This window comes from Eretmochelys imbricata, chromosome 11 (genome assembly GCF_965152235.1).
Source record: "Eretmochelys imbricata isolate rEreImb1 chromosome 11, rEreImb1.hap1, whole genome shotgun sequence".
Classification (NCBI taxonomy): domain Eukaryota; kingdom Metazoa; phylum Chordata; order Testudines; family Cheloniidae; genus Eretmochelys; species Eretmochelys imbricata.
Window position 1 is genome coordinate 13,049,715 of NC_135582.1, and position 18,369 is coordinate 13,068,083.

Consider the following 18,369-nt stretch of genomic DNA (forward strand, 5'->3'; position numbering starts at 1 on the left):
GCTTGTATCTTGTAGAGTGTGCCCTTACTACATGTCGGGGAGGAAGCTGTGCCATCTGGTAACAGAGTTAAGGATATTCCTGAAGAGCTACTTAGAGACCCTCTGAGAGGATACAGCTTGACCTCAAAGCTGTTCTGCTATGGCAATGAAAAATTTAGGTGACTTTCTAATGGGTTTTGTTCCCAGCAGGTAAAATGCCAATGTCGGTGCTCATTGCATGTCGAGGGAAGACCCTGCGAGTGGCTACTAGACCAAATGGAAACGCTCCATCTTGATAGTGGTTGGGACTCACCATAAACCTGAGGAATCTTCTGCGGGAAGGGCAAATATCCATGTGAAAGCATGCATCTTTCACAGTGAGAACCACGGGTTCTTTTCCAGAGATGGTATCATTGATGCCACTGTAACCACACACAAAATTTTAGTTTGTGAATAAAAATGTCAAGGTGTTGCAAGTTGAGAATGGGTCTCAACTCTCCCTTCTTTTTGGGTACTAGGACATATTTTGAATAGAATCCTTTTCCCTGATGCTGAAGAGGTACATGCTCTTTTGCTCCCTGCTGAAGGGGGGATTTTATCCCCTGGGAGGAGGATCTCCTGGTGAGAATGATCCCTGGAAAGGGACAAGGAAGAGGGTTTTGAGGGGGGTAGGCAAACTCTATGGTATAGCTGGAATGGATGATATCCAGCAAACATTTGATGTTATTGCCCTTCAACTGTGGGAAAAGAGTGCTAGGCAGCCACCAAAGGAGATCTAGGGATTAGGTGGAGATGGCACCAACAGTAGTTCACAGTTTCGGAGTGTCTTGTCAAAACTAGCCTTTGGCTGCCATGGGAGATTGGGTTAATGTGACTGAAGTGGAAGGTGCAGGGTATCCTGGCCCTTGCACCCTCTGCCTTTTATGAAGAGGTTCATAAGAGCGGTGATGGTAACTGCTTATTGTATTTCCTCTGGTGGATATATACCCAGAGAGTGGAGGGTTGCCATGGAATCCTTTAGCAAGTGCAAGTTTTATCTGTCTTTTCATGGAGAAGATGGGTCTCATAGAAGGACAAGTCTTCTACAGTGTTCTGGACCTCCCTGGCAAACCCTAGAGCGTAGCCATGATTCCCAGGCAATGGCAATAGCCATTGATCTTGACGTGGTGCAGGCTGCATCAGTCGCAGATTGTAATGAAGTCATTGCCACCAGTTTGTCGTCATCAATAAGAGCCTGCAAGTGAGCCCTGTCCCTCTGGGGCAATTTGTCCCTGAAATCTATAAACTTTTAATAATGCAGAAAATCATACTTAGCCAAAGCAATTGACAATTCAATACACTAAACTGCAGGCTTGTAGATGTAAACACCGTCCTCCCCAGCTGGTCCACACACTTGGCCTCCTTACGGGTGTTGCTGCTTGGATCTCTCTGTGGCAACCTGAACAACTACGGAGGTCAGGACCGGGTGGGTAAATAGAAACTCTGCTCTGTTTGTGGGACAACGTCATGTTTCTCTGCCCTCTTGGAAGTAGGGATACATGTTACCAGTGCATGCCATACAGTCCTATCTAGCTGGATGCCAGGGGTTGCAGGAGGTCTAGGAACTTATGTTGTGTGTCCTGGACCTCCTCTAAGGAGATTTGGAATTCTTCTGCCACCTTTGGTAGCACCTCCAGGAGTTGCTGGTCATCTCGAGGGGACAGCAAAGCTGGAGAGACCGCCTCATCGGCAGATGAGGAAGATACCCTTGTCAGTACTAGCAGAACTGGTAGATTCAGCTCATAGTCTTCCTCTTCTTTAGGGTCAGGAGGAAGTTTTGGTTGCTGATGTGACAGGCTGCTGGTGGGGTTTGCAGGCAGTAACCGGACTTTTGGCGTCCAGTCAGAAGTACTGACTGAACACCCTACAGACCACTTTTGACCAGACTTTCCGGTCAAAAACTGGGTACCAGGAAACCTAGCCTAACTGTAAAACTAGACTAACTCCACTCCCATCACTGGAGTCATAACACTGAAAATTCAGAAAAACTGAGAACAGAATTTGAACCATGGCCTTAAATTTTATTATTTTAATGAAATCCCCAGAAAGTACAATTTACTCAGCTTCACTTCAGAAAGACAAGGTGGGTGAGGTAATATTTTTTATTGGACCAACTTCTGTTGGTGAAAGAGACAAGCTTTGTAGCTACACAGAGCTCTTCCTCAGTTCTGGGAAAGGTACTGTGAATGTCACACCCAAATACAAGGTGGAATACATTGTTTATCATAAGTAGTTAACACATAATCTAAGAAACAATTCAAGGTGAGGTGGCCAATTAACACCGCTGCAGTCAAAGGACAAAAAATACAGATTAGTGGGTTACAGGTTGTTGTGATAAGCCATAAATCTAGTGTCTTTATTAAAACCATGATTTTTAGTGTCTACGAACTTATGGATTTAAGCTCTCAGGCTCATCTTCTGAAAGTGCTGTGCAGGTTTCGATTGAGGATGAGGACTGAGAGGTCAGATATGGAGTGACTGCTCTGTGAAAAGTGTTCGCTCACAGATGGTAGGATACACAGGGACTCACACATAATTGGAGCCTCACTTATCATTACACACAGCAACAGAGTTTCCTAAATATCACTTAAATGATACATATCCAGTCTCTAATGTTAATTTACGTGTGTGGCTTTCTAGTATTAATAACTGATTTATTAAAGGCTGGCGTTTGGAAAGAACTTTCCATTACTCAAATCCTCTACTTCTATACTAGGACAGTGGTTTTCACCGTTTTTTCATTTGCAGATTGCTACAAAATTTCGAATGGAGTGCGGACCCCCATTGGAAATCTTAGACATAGTCTGCGGACCCCAGGGGTCCATGGACCATAGACTGAAAACCTCTGTTCTGTGGTAACAACCACCTTTCAAAGACCCCTTAGATGTAGTGCCACGACACGTGGAAAACCACTGCCCTGTGACAATTGTCTCGCTCTGGGACAGTTCCAATATCCAATCCCCACGAAGTCCCCAACATACAGAACTCCACAAACCGCTTCTCCTCCACAAAGTGTACCCTAACCACTATTAATTGCTGAATCTGAACTTGAACTCTCATGGTGTCTCCCTAGGAAGTTCCTCTTCACTCACAGATGTAAATCCCTCCATTTCCAGCAGAGAGAGGGTTCATTCAGGAGAGAGAAGGGTCTGTATCACCCATCACAAAATCCTCAAGTTAGAAGCTGAGGACTAGCACCCTTTGCACTCTGATAGACTGCCCCCCACCCCCCCCCCCCGTGGCAGAACCTTCTAGTTCCAAGATTATTTCACTTCTATTATTAAAGAGTCATCATCTCAAAAACTCTCTCCTGCCAGTTCAACTGGTCTGACTCTACAGGTGGCATCCTATCCAAACACCCCTGCTCTCTACCCCCTGACCATCCCTCTGGGACCCCCACCCCTAACCAATCTTCCCTGCTCCCACCCCCTGACCACCCCTGGGACCCCCACCTCTCTCCAACCCTCCCTGCTCTCCCCGCTCCACGTTACCTGTGGGATGGGGGAAAGGGGAGCTCAGTCCTTTCCCTGTGCGTTTCCCCTGCTCGTTTGGCTGCTCTCCCTGGCAGTCGGGCAGGGCTCGCTCCCTGTCTGGGCTTAGCTGCTGGGGACAGGGCCCAAGCATGATGGGGTGGAGGGGGGCCCTGGCTTGCTCTGCCCCTGTCCCCAGCAGCAGGGCCCAAGCCCCTTGGCCGCCCCCCTGCAACCCTCCCTGATCCAGCCCCCCACCAGAACTCCCCCTGCTCCCTGTCCCCTGACCGCACCACCCTGGAGCACCAGGTCTGGCGGCGCTATAGCCGTGCCGTCTGGCTGGAGCTGCAGCCATGCTGCCCAGGCTCTGGGGGACTGTGACTGCGAGGGAGGCAGGGAGGAAGGGGAGCAGAATGGGAGGGGCCAGGAGCTAGCCTCCGCCCAGCACACCGCGCTGCCGGGGAGTTGGACTGGCTCCTCCGCAAGCCTGTCCTGACCCCGCTCCGTGGCAGGAGCTCGGGGGCCAGAGGGAAGGGTCCTGCAGGCCGGATATGGCCCCCGGGCTGTAGTTTTCCCCCCTCTGGTCTACACTGAGGCACTACAGTGGTGCAGTTGCAGTGCTGTAGTGCTTTAAGTATAGACACACCAGGAGCCTGGGTGTGCCTGAGGCTTGGTCTACATTAGCAACTTATGTCCGTATAACTACGTCACTCAGGGTTGTGGAAAATCCACACCCCTGTGCAACGCAGTTATACTGACCTAACTTCACTGAGGAGCTACAGTGGCTCAGCTGCATGGGTGCAGCTGTGCCGGTCCAGCATTTTAAATGTAGACAAGGCCTCAATTCCCCGTACTTCCTTACTCCCATCTCTTTTCTTGTCTAAACATACTGCAAGTTCTTCCGGGCAAATTCTTCTGTACGTACTGCACCTAACACACTGGTACCTGGATGGGGCCTCTATGCACAGCTCTAATACAAACAGGAATGGGAGTAAGATCACACAATCACCACTGGCACATTGCTACTGCCAGGGAATTGTTTAAACCCTCCGAATAACTGACTAACCAAAATGAGGGAAGTCGTGCGTAGCAACCCAATTAATTATACTGTACATCGCAAAAAGCTGTATTTTAAGAGACTCTTGAGTATTATTACTGGTATTACAACTGCTAACCAATGAAATAATAAACTGCTGGAGCTTTAAATAAGTTCTGTCTATTAGCTTTGGCTTTCCCAGCTGCCAAGAACCAGCAGCGATGAAGAACCATTTAATAACACGAAGGCTAATTTTCTTTGCAGCTTTGTCATAAATACAGTGGAACCTCAGAGTTATGAACATCTCAGGAATGGGGGTTGTTCGTAACTCTGAACAAAACGGCACGGTGGTTCTTTCAAAAGTTTACAACTGAACATTGACTTATGCAGTAAACCCAGAACAAACAGCTACAAGGGGGGGAGGGTAGCAGTTAGTCCCAGGGGGTTAAAAGGACCCTCCCTATCCAATGAGGAGAGAGAACCAAGGGGCAATAAGGTTCAACTGGAAAAGGGGCTGCTAGGGAACCAATTAGGTTCAGCTGACTCCAACTACTTGAGACCTTTTTAAACCCTCCCCTGGATGGAAGGAGGAGGAGTGTGAGGGAGTGAGAGGAGAAGAGAAGCTGCCAGTAGGCTGTTTGCAGCAAGACACCAAACCTTCCCAGTAGGGAGGCTGCACTCCCTCCCCAGAAGGGAAGAAAAACATGCACAAGGGACTGACTGAAGAGAGGAATAGCAGGACCCTGTGCCACCTATGAGGATTTGTCTTGCCCCAAACCTGAGTCTCCAAGGCTAAAAAGGACTGAGCCTGCTGAGGCGAACAAGGTATTTTGCCACACTTGGTGTCAGCAGTGGGATTTGGTGAGTGAGTAAGGCTCTGTGGCAAGCCATCTCAGAGCAAGGTAAATCACCCCCCAAAAAAATGAAGGATGTAGTGAAGGCATTGAAACAAGCCACTGCGGCCCAACAAGAGGCTACCAGGGTACAGATGGCTGCCCAGCAAGAGTCAGTACGCGTCCAACAAGAGATGAACCAATTACTGATGAACCAGGTGGCCCAAGGTCGAGCCACCCTGAATGAAGTAGTGAACCAGTTAAAAGCCCTGACCATGCTGATGCATGGGCCCCAGGGGGCCTGGCCACTGCAGGCAAGCAACTATTTACAGAAGATGACTACGGACGATGATATAGAGGCATATCTCCTCGCCTTCAATAGGACAGCATTGTGGGAGGCCTGGCCCCAAGACCAATGGGCAGGTATCCTGGCTCCATTTCTGTGTGGGGAGCTCCAGAAGGCCTATTTTGACATGACCACAGAGACAGGTATGGATTACTCCCAGCTGAAGGTGGAAATCCTGGCAAGATCAGGTGTGACGCCAGCCATACGGGCCCAGCGCTTCCACAAGTGGAAATACCGGGACAGCAAACCGCCGAGGTCCCAGCTATTTGATTTAATCCACCTCGCCTGGAAGTGGCTCCGCCCCGAGACCCATGGGCTGAAGAAGATAGTGGAAATCCACGTGTTGGATAGGTACACGACAGGGTTGCCGCCAGACATACGAGGGTGGGTCCGCCAAAACAATCCTTTCTCCTATGATGAACTAGTTGCCCTCATAGAGAAACACTTAACAGCCCAAGAACTTTCTCGGACCACCGGGAAAGGAAGGCGCCAGAATCGGAGACAAGTCTCTGCACCGAGGCCCCGGTTTGCCCTAGCACCAGGCCGGACTATGGAGGGGAGGAAGGAGGCGGAAGAGCAGCCAGAGATCCCAGAGAGACTTGAGGATTGGGGGAGAAAGGCTCGGAGGAGAAAGCCCAGTAGCCTGAAAAATCGGGGGCTGCCGCAAGCAGGGTACCAATGTTATGCATGTGGCGAATGGGGGCATATCACTGCCCAATGCCCAAATCTAGAAGAGCCCATGCAATGCGAACTGAGAGATATAGGGGGACCATGTGATCTAATAAGTATTATTATTTCTTACTAGACTAAGTAGGGTCTAGTAGGGATTGCGATGGTCCTTTGTAGATACACTAGACCCATTAAGATGAATGGTATAGAGACCACCGTGTTAGTAGACTCGGGAAGTGCAATCATGCTGGTCTCGGGAAAGCTGGTCGGGCAGAACCAACTACCCCGGGCCAAACGCTCAGGAATATCCTGGGTGCATGGGGATGTCAGTTACTACCCAACCATCCCCATAAAAATAGAAGTTCTCAGAAACCCCACTAAGGTGACGGTGCGAGTAGTTCCGAAACTCCCCTACCCAGTCCTTATCGGACGAGACTTCCTGGGATTTGATAGCCTACTCCCTGGGGAGAAAGTGGAAGAAAATAATGAACTCGGGATCCAGGGGGTGGCCCAGATAGATAACCACCTCCCACCCCCAGCCTTACATGAATTTGGCCAGGATTTGTTCTCCCCGCTGGGAAAGCCCAGGAAGACTTGGAGGGAACGGAGGGCGGATAAAAGGAGGGGAACGAGGATCTTGATCCAGTACCAGAAATCTACGCTTGTAGGGGAAAGAGGTGGCTCAACGGACAGCGGGGCGGGGCAGGTGATCAATGACCCAATCACCAGACCTAGTTCCCCGGGGGTTTTCCCCGAGGGGGAGACAGAGGTAGATCCCCCTGAGTTTGGACAAATGGGGACCTCACTCGGGACTTTTGGTCAGAATCAGGCCAATTATCCAATATACAGCAATATTCGTAAAGAAGGAGACGAGGTAAATGGGGTCCCCGTGGAAGGGAGAGTTAAGGGCCCAGGGCCATATTATGTGATTAAGGGTGATCTGCTATACAGAGTAGTCCGGGTCCAAGAGCAAGTCATAGAACAACTCTTGGTCCCACAGAAGTATCAGAGGGGCATGATGGATCTGGCCCACAGCCATCTGTTCGAGGGCCATCTAGGGGTAGATAAGACCCTTGATCAGATTCTGCAGAGGTTTTTTTGGTCCGGCATTTATGCAGTGGTCCGGTGATATTGTACCTCCTGTGTGGAATGTCAGATACATGGGCCCTGACCACACCTAAGGGCCCCTTGGTACCTCTACCAATTATTGAAATCCCATTCGAGCGAATAGCTATGGACCTAGTAGGGCCATTGGAGAAGTCAGCCCGGGGTCATCAGTACATTCTGGTAGTACTAGATTATGCCACCCGAAATCCTGAGGCCATACCCTACGGAACACTATGTCCAAGACCACAGCCAAAGAATTAGTCCGGATTTTTTCCAGAGTAGGGATACCTAAAGAGATCCTGACGGACCAAGGGACCCCCTTTGTGTCTAAGTTAATGAAGGACCTACGTACAATGCTCCATATACGGACCCTCAGGACATCAGTTTATCATCCCCAGACCGATGGTCTTGTCAAACGCTTCAATAGAACAATGAAGAATGTGCTACAGAAAGTGGTTAGTCGCGATGGGAAAGACTGGGACGCCCTGCTGCCTTACTTGCTGTTTGCAGTATGGGAGGTTCCCCAAGCTTCCACTGGATTCTCCCCATTCGAGCTATTATATGGTTGCCACCCCAGGGGCATGTTGGACATGGCCAAAGAGGGCTGGGAAGAACAGCCGAACCTCGGGAGAAATGTCATTGAACATGTGTTGCAAATGAAAGACAGGATAGCTCAAGTCACCCTGCTTGTGCGCGAACACCTGGAGAAGGCCTAACGGGGCCAACGGACATACTACAATCGCCAAGCAATGACCCGGAAGTTCCAGGTGGGAGACTGGGTAATGGTGCTCATACCCACAGCAGAGAGCAAGCTCCTGGCCAGGTGACAGGGGCCATATGAGATAATAGAAGCCATAGGAGAAGTCAACTATAAGGTCCAAAAGCCAGGTCGCCGGAAGCTGGAGCAGATCTACCATATAAACCTGCTGAAGCCATGGCAGGATAGAGAAGCGCATGTGGTTGCGCTAGGGGCACCATCCCCTAAAAGCGACCAGCCCGACCAAGTGGGACTATCCCCCGAGTTGACTCCGGAGCAACGATCTGAAGTGATCAGCCTGATTAAACGCAACCAGGATGTGTTCTCAGAAAAGCCACGCAGGACTACTGAGGTTCACCATCACATCCTCACAGAGCCTGGAGTGAAGGTGAACGTCAAACCATACTGGATCCCGGAGGCCAAAAGAGAGGAGATCAGGACAGAGGTCAGGAAAATGCTGGCCTTAGGAGTCACCGAAGAATCTCATAGCCAATGGTCAAGCCCAGTGGTTTTAGTGCCTAAGCCGGATGGCAGCGTGAGGTTCTGCAACGACTTCCGAAAGCTGAATGAGGTGTCCCAGTTTGATGCGTACCCTATACCCCGGACAGATGAGCTAATTAACAGATTGGGAAAAGCACGGTTTATGTCTACCCTTGACCTGACCAAGGTCTGTTGGCAGATCCCCCTGGCCAAGGCTGACAAAGAGAAGACGGCCTTTGCTACTCCAGAGAGACTATATCAGTACACCTTCCTCCCCCTTGGGTTGCATAGGGTGCCCGCTACTTTCCAAAGGCTCATGGACAAACTGTTGCGACCACATGGCAAGTACGCGGTAGCCTACCTCGACGACATTATCATATATAGCCGCATCTGGGGGACACGCTTGGAGAAGGTGGAAGCAGTGCTGGATACCCTGAGGAAGGCGGGGCTGACGGCAAACCCCTCCAAGTGTTCGCTGGGGCTAGCTGAAGACAAATATCTCGGGTGTATAGTGGGGAGGGGCGTGGGGAGGCCCCAACTCAACAAGTTAGAAGCTATACAGAAGTGGCCCCGACCACTCCGAAAAAAACAGGTCAGAGCATTCCTGGGACGAGTGGGATACTCTAGACGGTCCATTTCCCACTTTGCCACTAGGGCATGCCCATTAACGGACCTGACGAAAGCTCGGGGCCCAGACATAGTAAGATGGACGACCGCGGCTCAAGAGGCTTTTTCAGATCTATGGACGGCCTTCTGCACTGACCCCATACTCGTGGCCCCAGACTGGGGGAAGGAGTTTATCCTACAAACCGACGCCTCTGATGGAGTGTTGAGGGTGGTACTTTCACAAATGGTTGGGGATGATGAACACCCCATCCTCTTCCTCAGTAGGAAGCTCCTGCCTAGGGAACGGAAATACGACGTTGTCAAAAAAGAATGCCTGGCGGTAAAATGGGCCGTAGAAAGCCTCCGCTACTATCTAGTGGGACGGAGGTTTACCCTTGTCACGGACCATGCCCCTCTGCAGTGGATGCACCAAAATAAAGACAAAAATGCCAGAGTGACGAGGTGGTTCCTGTCACTTCAACTCTTCCACTTCAGAGTACAACATAGGTCTGGAATCCAACATGGCAATGCGGATGGCCTGTCGAGAGTGCACTGTTTGCCAACCCAAGTAGCCCAACCCTGCAGTGTTGAGCGGGGGGAGGGAGGGGGGGAGGCCATATGTGGTAAACCTAGCACAAACAGCTACGGGGGGGGGGGAGGGCGGTAGTAATTAGTCCCAGGGGGTTAAAAGGCCCCTCCCTATCCACTGAAGAGAGAGAACCAAGGGGCAATAAGGTTCAGCTGGAAAAGGAGTTGCTAGGGAACCAGTTAGGTTCAGCTGACTCCAACTAATTGAGACCTTTTTAAACCCTCCCTTGTGTGGAAGGAGGGAGAGAGTGAGGGAGTGAGAGGAGCAGGGAAGCTGCCAGTAGGCTGTTTGCAGCAAGACACCAAACCTTCCCAGTAGGGAGGCTGCACTCCCTCCCCAGAAGGGAAGGAAAACAAGCACAAGGGGCTGACTGAGGAGAGGAGTCTCCAAGGCTAAAAAGGACTGAGCCTGCTGAGGTGAACAAGGTATTTTGCCACCCTTAATACAGCTTCGCAACTTCACCATGTCGAAGAAAAATGCTGCTTTCAACCATCTTTGTTTAAATGAACCACGCACAGAAATGGTTTCCTTACCTTGCCAAATCTTTCGTTAAACTTTCCCTTTCTATTTTTTAGTAGTTGACATTTAACACAGTACTGTACTGTACAGTATTTGCTTTTGGGGGCCGGGGGGTGGCTCTGCTGCCTGATTGCGTACTTCCGGTTCCAAATGAGGGGTGTGGTTGACCAGTCAGTTCGTAACTCTGGTGTTTGTAACTCTGAGGTTTTAGCGCACTCTTTTTTTCCCTATTCAGCTGGGTAGGAGCAGCAGCACTCCAGACATGGGGATGACATGGCAGCCTCCTCATAGCCAGTAGTCACGGGTAAGGGAGAAAGGAAAAACAAGACCATCAACCACTACCTTGAGGCTGGACTCAGAACAGCGATTCTCCCAGGAGGGAGCACATGGTGCCACTAGCCACGCTGACAAGATAGCAGTAAAGGAAAACAAACTCTCATTGGGCACACGCGAGAAGCCGCCTGCCAAATCACTGCCCAACCTGTTTGGACTTAGAATAAGGGAATTCAGTGGGAGGCAAATAAGAAATAACGCAAGCACTTTCACAGTGGCCCAGTCTCCATTAAGGTACTGAGCACACTCAACCACCGTGGAAGTGAAAGGAAGTAAAGGGAGCTCCCAACATTGCAGGATCGAGCCCATAGGTTGTGCAGGCAACACAACGACAGAGGATTCAGAAGCCTTTAAAGTGCTTCAGTCCTTCCATAGAGAGTGAACAAAAGGGAAACTATTCCCACTACTCAACAAAATGCATGAAATGAGACGCTCAGAGACCAAACCTTTCTGAGTGCTGAATGTGGTCTGACAGTCTGCTAGGCCTGACACATCACCACCCCCTCTGTCCCCGCTCTGACAAATACTCCCTTTATAATCAGCATAATCAGAACAGAACTACAGGAGTGTTCAAGGAAACGGGAAGCAATTCCTTTCTGTAAAAGGCCACACAAGCCATTGAAAGAAAGATTCTTCAGTCGGTCTTTGCAGTAAGTTCACGTAGCCCTGGTGATCCAACTGGGTGAACGAATATTTTGGGACAAAAGGGAAGTAACGGGAACACTTGCTCTTCCAAAGCAAATGAGGTAGATTTCTAACAAAACAAGTATTTATGCTACTGGAACATTCATTTATTTCATCTGTTTTATGAAACCACATAATATGTCTCCCTGTATTGCAGCAACTCTGCTAATGACTTTCGGCTAGTTGCTTAGAGCTAATCCTCTGAAAATTCATTCTATAATCCAAGGATTCATCACTATGGAAACTGCTTACAATCGGCACTTTTTATAGCATAAAAACAGCATCAACAAGAGGTATTCTAACTCGAATTGATGGTGATTTCATTCCCACTTGGCATTGCCAGATTCATTTTTTATGGCCTTTTTGTTAATTTAGGGAAAGTGAAATAAAACCAAACCCACAATTACTTTTAACAAATGTGTCAGCTGGAATGATAAGCAGTGGTACTATACCTACCACGTCACCAGCCTTCACCTCACATATGCCACCACAGCAGCAATCATTAGCGAGAGTCTCTCAGTAGCTATGCTGAGAGGCTAATGCAAAACAAAATCTATAATTAGGGAGAGAGGAGAACTGTGGGCTAGTGCATTGAGTAAAGGGCTGGGAGTCAGCACAAACGGGTTTTGTTCCCAACTTTACCACGCATTTGTTGTGTAATCTTAGGCAAAACTTACCTGTGCATTAGTTGCCCCATCTAAAATGAAATAGGAATACCCATCTACTTTAGGAGAAGCATTTAAGAATTATTACCCAAAATTTAGGAAATAAATCTTTTTCATCACCATTATAGGTAAGCACTAACAAATGTGATACGGTAGGTTAATACTGTGGCCTAAAAACACTGACCTAAACCAATGCCTAACCCTCTAGTCTGGCAGTCAGGACAGGTTTCATAGATAACAGTGGACTGCAGTCAAAGAAATCCCAGCTCCCTGTATCAAGGAGTTAAGACAAGAGTCAGTGTCCATTAGGGGAGAAAAGGCATGAAAATTAGAAGGTCACACCAATTACAGCTCAGCACCAATAGATTAAAAACAATGTGGAATTTCTGACCACCAAGAAAAAGAAGATTAAATTAAAGAGTGCAATGAGGCTGTACAGAATGTGAGGCATCCCAGAATCACTGATCCACCATGCACTCACTGAGGCAGGCTGGCATGGCCAACTCTGATAACCAGGAGAGCTGCATGCGTTGCTACCCTGAAAAGGTGCTAAGACTAATTCACATTGCTTACGTGTGCTCGCCTCTATAATGCAGTTTCGGTAATAAAGCATCAGGTAATAAAATGTATAGTACCTGTAGCAGCTGGGAAAAACACTCCAAAAACGGTGAAGAAAGACTCCCCCGTACTGTAATCTGGTAGCGTGTTGTTAAACATAAGTTCTTTCGAATATCCAACAAAGCCATGTTCTGCAAACACAAGGGGTTTAAATGTAAACTGTGAGAAAATGGATTTGGAATCTGATAGATGGAAACCCTTATTTACACTCTCTCTCTCACACACACACACAGGGTATATCTACACAGCAAAGAAAAGCCCGTGGCTGGCCCATGCTAGCTGACTTGGGCTCACGGGGCTCGAGCTGCAGGGCTGTGTAGCCTTCTGGGCTCAGGCTGTCTACATAGCAATGAAACAGCCCCTCAGCCTGACCCCCAGGGGTCAGCTAGCATGGGCCAGCTATGGGTGTCTAGTAGTTGCTGTGTAGACATACTCTCTCTCTCCCTCCCCCGCCATTGGGGAAGGTCTATTTTCCAAACACATGTGACCACATCAATTGGCTTAAGCCCTAAATTTGTAATAACTAATATGAATTCAGGAAAATATGGTCAGTCCTATTTTAAATTTCTGGAGAAACTATAGCTAAATACAACTAAAATAGGCATGGTCAGAGCATCAACTGGTGTAAATCTTCACAGCACTATTGAAATCCATGGAGCTGTGTGGATTTAAGCCATCTGAGGACAAGGCTCACAATAACTGCCAATAAGGGCTTGTCTGTATGGAGAAACTGACTGGCAGAACTATAGCAGTATAATGATCCCACTATAGCTATGCCAGTATAAAACTCTCCACTTCTAAAGCAGAGTTATTATACTGAAATAAAGTCACTTTTATTCCAGAATCTTGTCCACATGGGAGTTATACCACTGTAGTATAATTTTAGCACTATAGATCTGCCTGTCAATTTCCCCGTGTAAAGAAGCCCTAAGTCAGCATTCACAAACATTGACTGTGAGAGTTGCTCCATCAATCAATACATACAATGTATCTTTAGCACATGTTATCAATAAACTCACAGCTGAGATAAACTTGATGTACTGTAGATTCGGTCCTCTCCTGTAGGTTAGACTCAGACACAGATTGAAAACAATAAGGCCCTATATTATAGCCAGAGACTCCCACGTCAAGTTTTATTCTTATCATCCCCACGTACATTGTTATTCTGTTGCCATCTTATGGTTTCAGAAATATAGCTAAACACATGGCTGTGCACTACGACCAACAAAACTCCTTCCCAGATCTTCAGCAGATGTTTAAACTGGTGTGTAAACATGTATCATAATGAAAAACAAATGCCAATAACTGCGTACCTTCTGCTGTTGCTGGTGATTTCATGCTTCCCCGCACCCACCTCATGCTAAGTTTTTCCAGATCACACATGAATTTTGATTTAAAAAAGGAAAAGTGTTATGAAGTATGGAAAAAGGCAACTGGTGAGAGATCAGCACTGTATAAACAATAATCTCAAAGTATCTAAGAAATGTGTTCCCCCCTCCACCACCCACCCACACACTACAGACTTGGATACTGAAAATTAAACCATCTGAATTTGCCAGACATATTTGAGCCTGACAGCTCAAGGAAAGGTCATGGGATGGTCAGAGTAAAAATGGCTCGGATCATGGAAATTTGGTAAGAAGTAAATGATGCATACAACAGACTCTATAGATAAAGTGATCATATTGTCTCAGTTGACTGGGACAGTCCTGGTTTTTCATATGGTGTCCTAGTGTGGCAGGAACTTCTTTCAGGAGACTTGAACTGTACTGGTTTTCCATTTCATTAATCAAAACATTTCCTTTAATAACTACAAATGTTTGTCCACAGCATATTATTATACCAATGAGAATTTTCCGTGTGTTTATGAGGAACTAACAGTCCAGTGGAATGAGCGTTCAGTGCAATGACCAGTGTTTCACGTGAAGAGAAAAGGTGACTGAGTGTAGACTTTATCACAGCTGTCCTTTGTCTCAAAGGGAACGTAAATGACTCTTTTGATGAAAGAGAGCTCTGCTTAAAACATCTACAAATTTTACTTCTAAAACCACAGAGAACAACAAGGCTTTGAAACCATCACAGAAAATTCATATGGCTAATCAAAAGCTCCTACCGAATCCTCAGATACTCACTGACAAAAAGCACAAAGAAATGTCTTGCTACTATATTTTTTTAATCACAGAATCTTAGAAGTGTAGGACTCGAAGGAACCTAAGTAGGTCAACTAGTCCAATCCCCTGCACTCATGGCAGGACTAAGTAATAACTAGATCATTCCTGACAGGCGTTTGTCTAACCTGTTCTTAAAAACTTCAATGACGGAGATTCCACAACCTCTGTAGGCAATTTGTTCCAGTGCTTAACTACCTTGACAGTTAGGAAGCTTTTCCTAATGTCCAACCTAAACCTCTCTTGCTGCAATTTAAGCCCATTGCTTCTTCTCCTTAACCTCTGAGGATAGGACAACAATTTTTCTCCCGTCAACATAGCACTGTCTATACCAGGAGTTAGGTTGGTATAACTGCTTCTGTCAAGGTTCCTTCCCCACTCTGAACTCCAGGGTACAGATGTGGGGACCTGCATGAAAACCCCCCTAAGCTTTTTTTTAGCAGCTTAGGTTAAAACTTCCCCAAGGTACAAACTATTTTACCTTTTGCCCCTGGACTTTATTGCTGCCACCACCAAGCGTCTAACAAATATATAACAGGGAAAGAGCCCGCTTGGAAATGTCTTTCCCCCCAAAAAAATCCTCCCAAACCCTACACCCCCTTTCCTGGGGAAGGCTTGATAAAAATCCTCACCAATTTGCATAGGTGAACACAGACCCAAACCCTTGGAACTTAAGAACAATGAAAAAGCAATCAGGTTCTTAAAAGAAGAATTTTAATGGAAGAAAAAGTAAAAGAATCACCTCTGTAAAATCAGGATGGTAAATACCTTACAGGGTAATCAGATTCAAAACATAGAGAATCCCTCTAGGCAAAACCTTAAGTTACAAAAAGACACAAAAACAGTAATATACATTCCATTCAGCACAACTTATTTTATCAGCCATTTAAACAAAACAGAATCTAACACATATCTAACTAGATTGTTTATTAACCCTTTACAGGAGTTCTGACCTGCATTCTTGCTCTGGTCCCGGCAAAGGCAACACACAGACAGAGAGAGAGAGACCCTTTGTCCCCGTCCCCCTCCCCCCCCCCCCACAGCTTTGAAAGTATCTTGTCTCCTCATTGGTCATTTTGGTCAGGTGCCAGTGAGGTTGTCTTCGCTTCTTAACCCTTTACAGGTGAAAGGGTTTTTCCTCTGGTCAGGAGGGATTTAAAGGTGTTTACCCTTCCCTTTAGATTTATGACAGCTTCTCACAGATTTTCCACAATCCTGAGCAATGTAGTTATACTGACCAAAGTTACTAATGTAGACTAAGCCTCAGGCACAAAGAGACTCATGGTATGTCTATACTTAAACCTTAGTCTGGAGATAAGAAGACTGAGGGGAGACATAACGGTTTTCAAGTACATAATAGGTTGACTTAAATGGAAGTTTTGCCCAAGTTAGGATTGCAGTAAGGCTGGCCGAAAATATTCTGTCAAAACTGTTTGATGGAAAATTGTTTTTTCAACTGAACAATTATTTTGGGCAGAGTGTCTCTCCTATCCCAAGCAGGTAGTCAAAGAAGAGCATTAAGTACTCTGGAGCCCAACCAAAAGCATTTGCTGGGTACCCTCCTTTCTATGAAAATACAACACAAGAGATGGATTTCTTTTTGTAGGGATTCTTGCTTAAAAAGTAAATGGCATGGTCTGTCGGTTGGCTTTATGCAAGAGGAGCCGAAACTTTGACCACTGGGAGCCGCACTGGCAATAGGCCAGCCACCTGCATCTACTTTGTTTATAAATGCACAGAACTGTTAGTGATCCTTGTACTTCTTCCCCTTGTTGCATCCAGTCTTCCCCCTTTTTATTATTTACGGTCACTCGCTCCAACACACCTAATCTTAGATTGCAAGACCCGGCCCCTGTATTTGTTTTGTGAAGTATCTTGTGCACCGTGGGTGTGCTGTATAACAATTGTACTATTTGTTTGTTCTTCCATTTGCCTTGGCAGATGAATACAAAATGCCTATTGAGGAAGTTTATCCCTGACTAGCATCATCCTCACCCTCAAATCTGAAAGAGAGAAAGGCGCTGGGTCTTATTTTATGTCCTCGTGGATCATTGTGTGCCCTCGCTCATGGATCTTGAAGGGGGTGTTAACCATTTTACCCACTGCTATTATGGTATCAGCCACAATCACAGACACACTGTATACAAACCAAAGGATGTCAGCTACAGTCCAAATAAAGGCTGAGAGCTAACTTGCTTTCAGCTTCAAGACTAACACTGCTGTTACTCTGAAATCTGGTTCCTGGTGAGAAGATTTTGAGAAAAAGTCATGCCTAGAGAAGGGGTTGGTTGGATCCCTAGGAGAACAGAGAAGCCACAGGATTTAGCTCACACTGTACTCAGATCCCTCACCCATGTTGTGTGGTATATTACGAAAGGAAACAGAAAGCATCCGTAACTCTTAACGCTTCACTCACTGAAGGCGAAGAGAAGCTTCTTCACTGAGATCTAAATGCTGATGTTGGAAGCTTTGTTTCTCCTCACCTTTGGCCAATTTTAACAGTTGAGTTTTTTCAGTTTGAAGAAGAGAAAAATACTCAAGTCAGCTTTGAGATGTGGGGCTCGAGAACACAGGACACACCTTAGTGGGCTGGCTGTGTGCAGAGCCTGAGGTTTCCGCCTAGCACTTTAAGAACTTGGAAAATGATTGATTTGGAGACCCTGCCAGCAAGCAGTGGTTATTTGGGGTCAGCCTATTATGCAACTACATAAAGGATATCTGCCCTGCCAAGTTTCATGCAACCTGGAGCTCATTACAAATTAGTCAAGTTTTGGCAGATTCAAAAAGCCTACTCAAAAGCTTAAAGTTAAGCAAACCCTGGCAGGGAGGCAGGATTGAGCATGGAACTAAATCATGCACAAGTGAAAACTACTTTAAAGAACATTCCCCCAAATGATCGTCACTTACTACACTGTACTTGTGGTTAGAGTTGTACACATAAAGGTGGATGCTAAAGGCTTGGAAGACAAGTGAGATTTAAAAAAAAATAAACCACCACTTTTCCATTCCAAATATCACAATTTGGTACCTGGCTTGGATTTTTCTCATTGAAACAGTCAGCAAGGTTTTTCTTGCAGGATGTTTCCTGGGGCTGACCCTAGAATTTTTAGGGTTCTGGAGGGTAAGATGTGGGGTTAGTGGAGCCACAGCACAACTGTACAACGCTAGCGTAATTATCTCCTCTTCTCTATTTCTCTCCTTCTTCAATCACTAAATCCTGTCTGTTTCCTCACCAAAGTCGACCCTGTTCCTCTCCATCCCCATGGCCAAAACACCTGCAAAGTCCTCAGTCTTCATGAAACGGCATTTTGGGGAGTGCCTAGCCATTGGGCTATGGGATATTATGGTGCGGGTCTCTCTCAATGTCTCCTGCACTGTGTATAAATAATTAAATGTTTTTTGGAACAGGGATATGGGTCTCATCTGCCTGGTGAGTGCCTAACCATCAGGCTATACAGTCACGTCTGCTTG

The 18,369-nt window shown here is 46.8% G+C and overlaps 1 protein-coding gene across 5 annotated transcripts in view; it reads right to left on the reverse strand.

Moving 5' to 3' along the window:
- The window catches only part of SLC12A8 (solute carrier family 12 member 8), a 97,092-nt gene that overhangs the window by 37,359 nt on the left and 41,364 nt on the right, over nucleotides 1-18,369 (reverse strand). For all 5 annotated transcript variants that reach the window (XM_077829921.1, XM_077829920.1, XM_077829923.1 and 2 more), the window contains one exon: nucleotides 12,748-12,861. In XM_077829921.1, coding sequence (XP_077686047.1) covers nucleotides 12,748-12,861 — 114 coding nt within the window. The remainder of the gene's footprint in view (nucleotides 1-12,747; nucleotides 12,862-18,369) is intronic.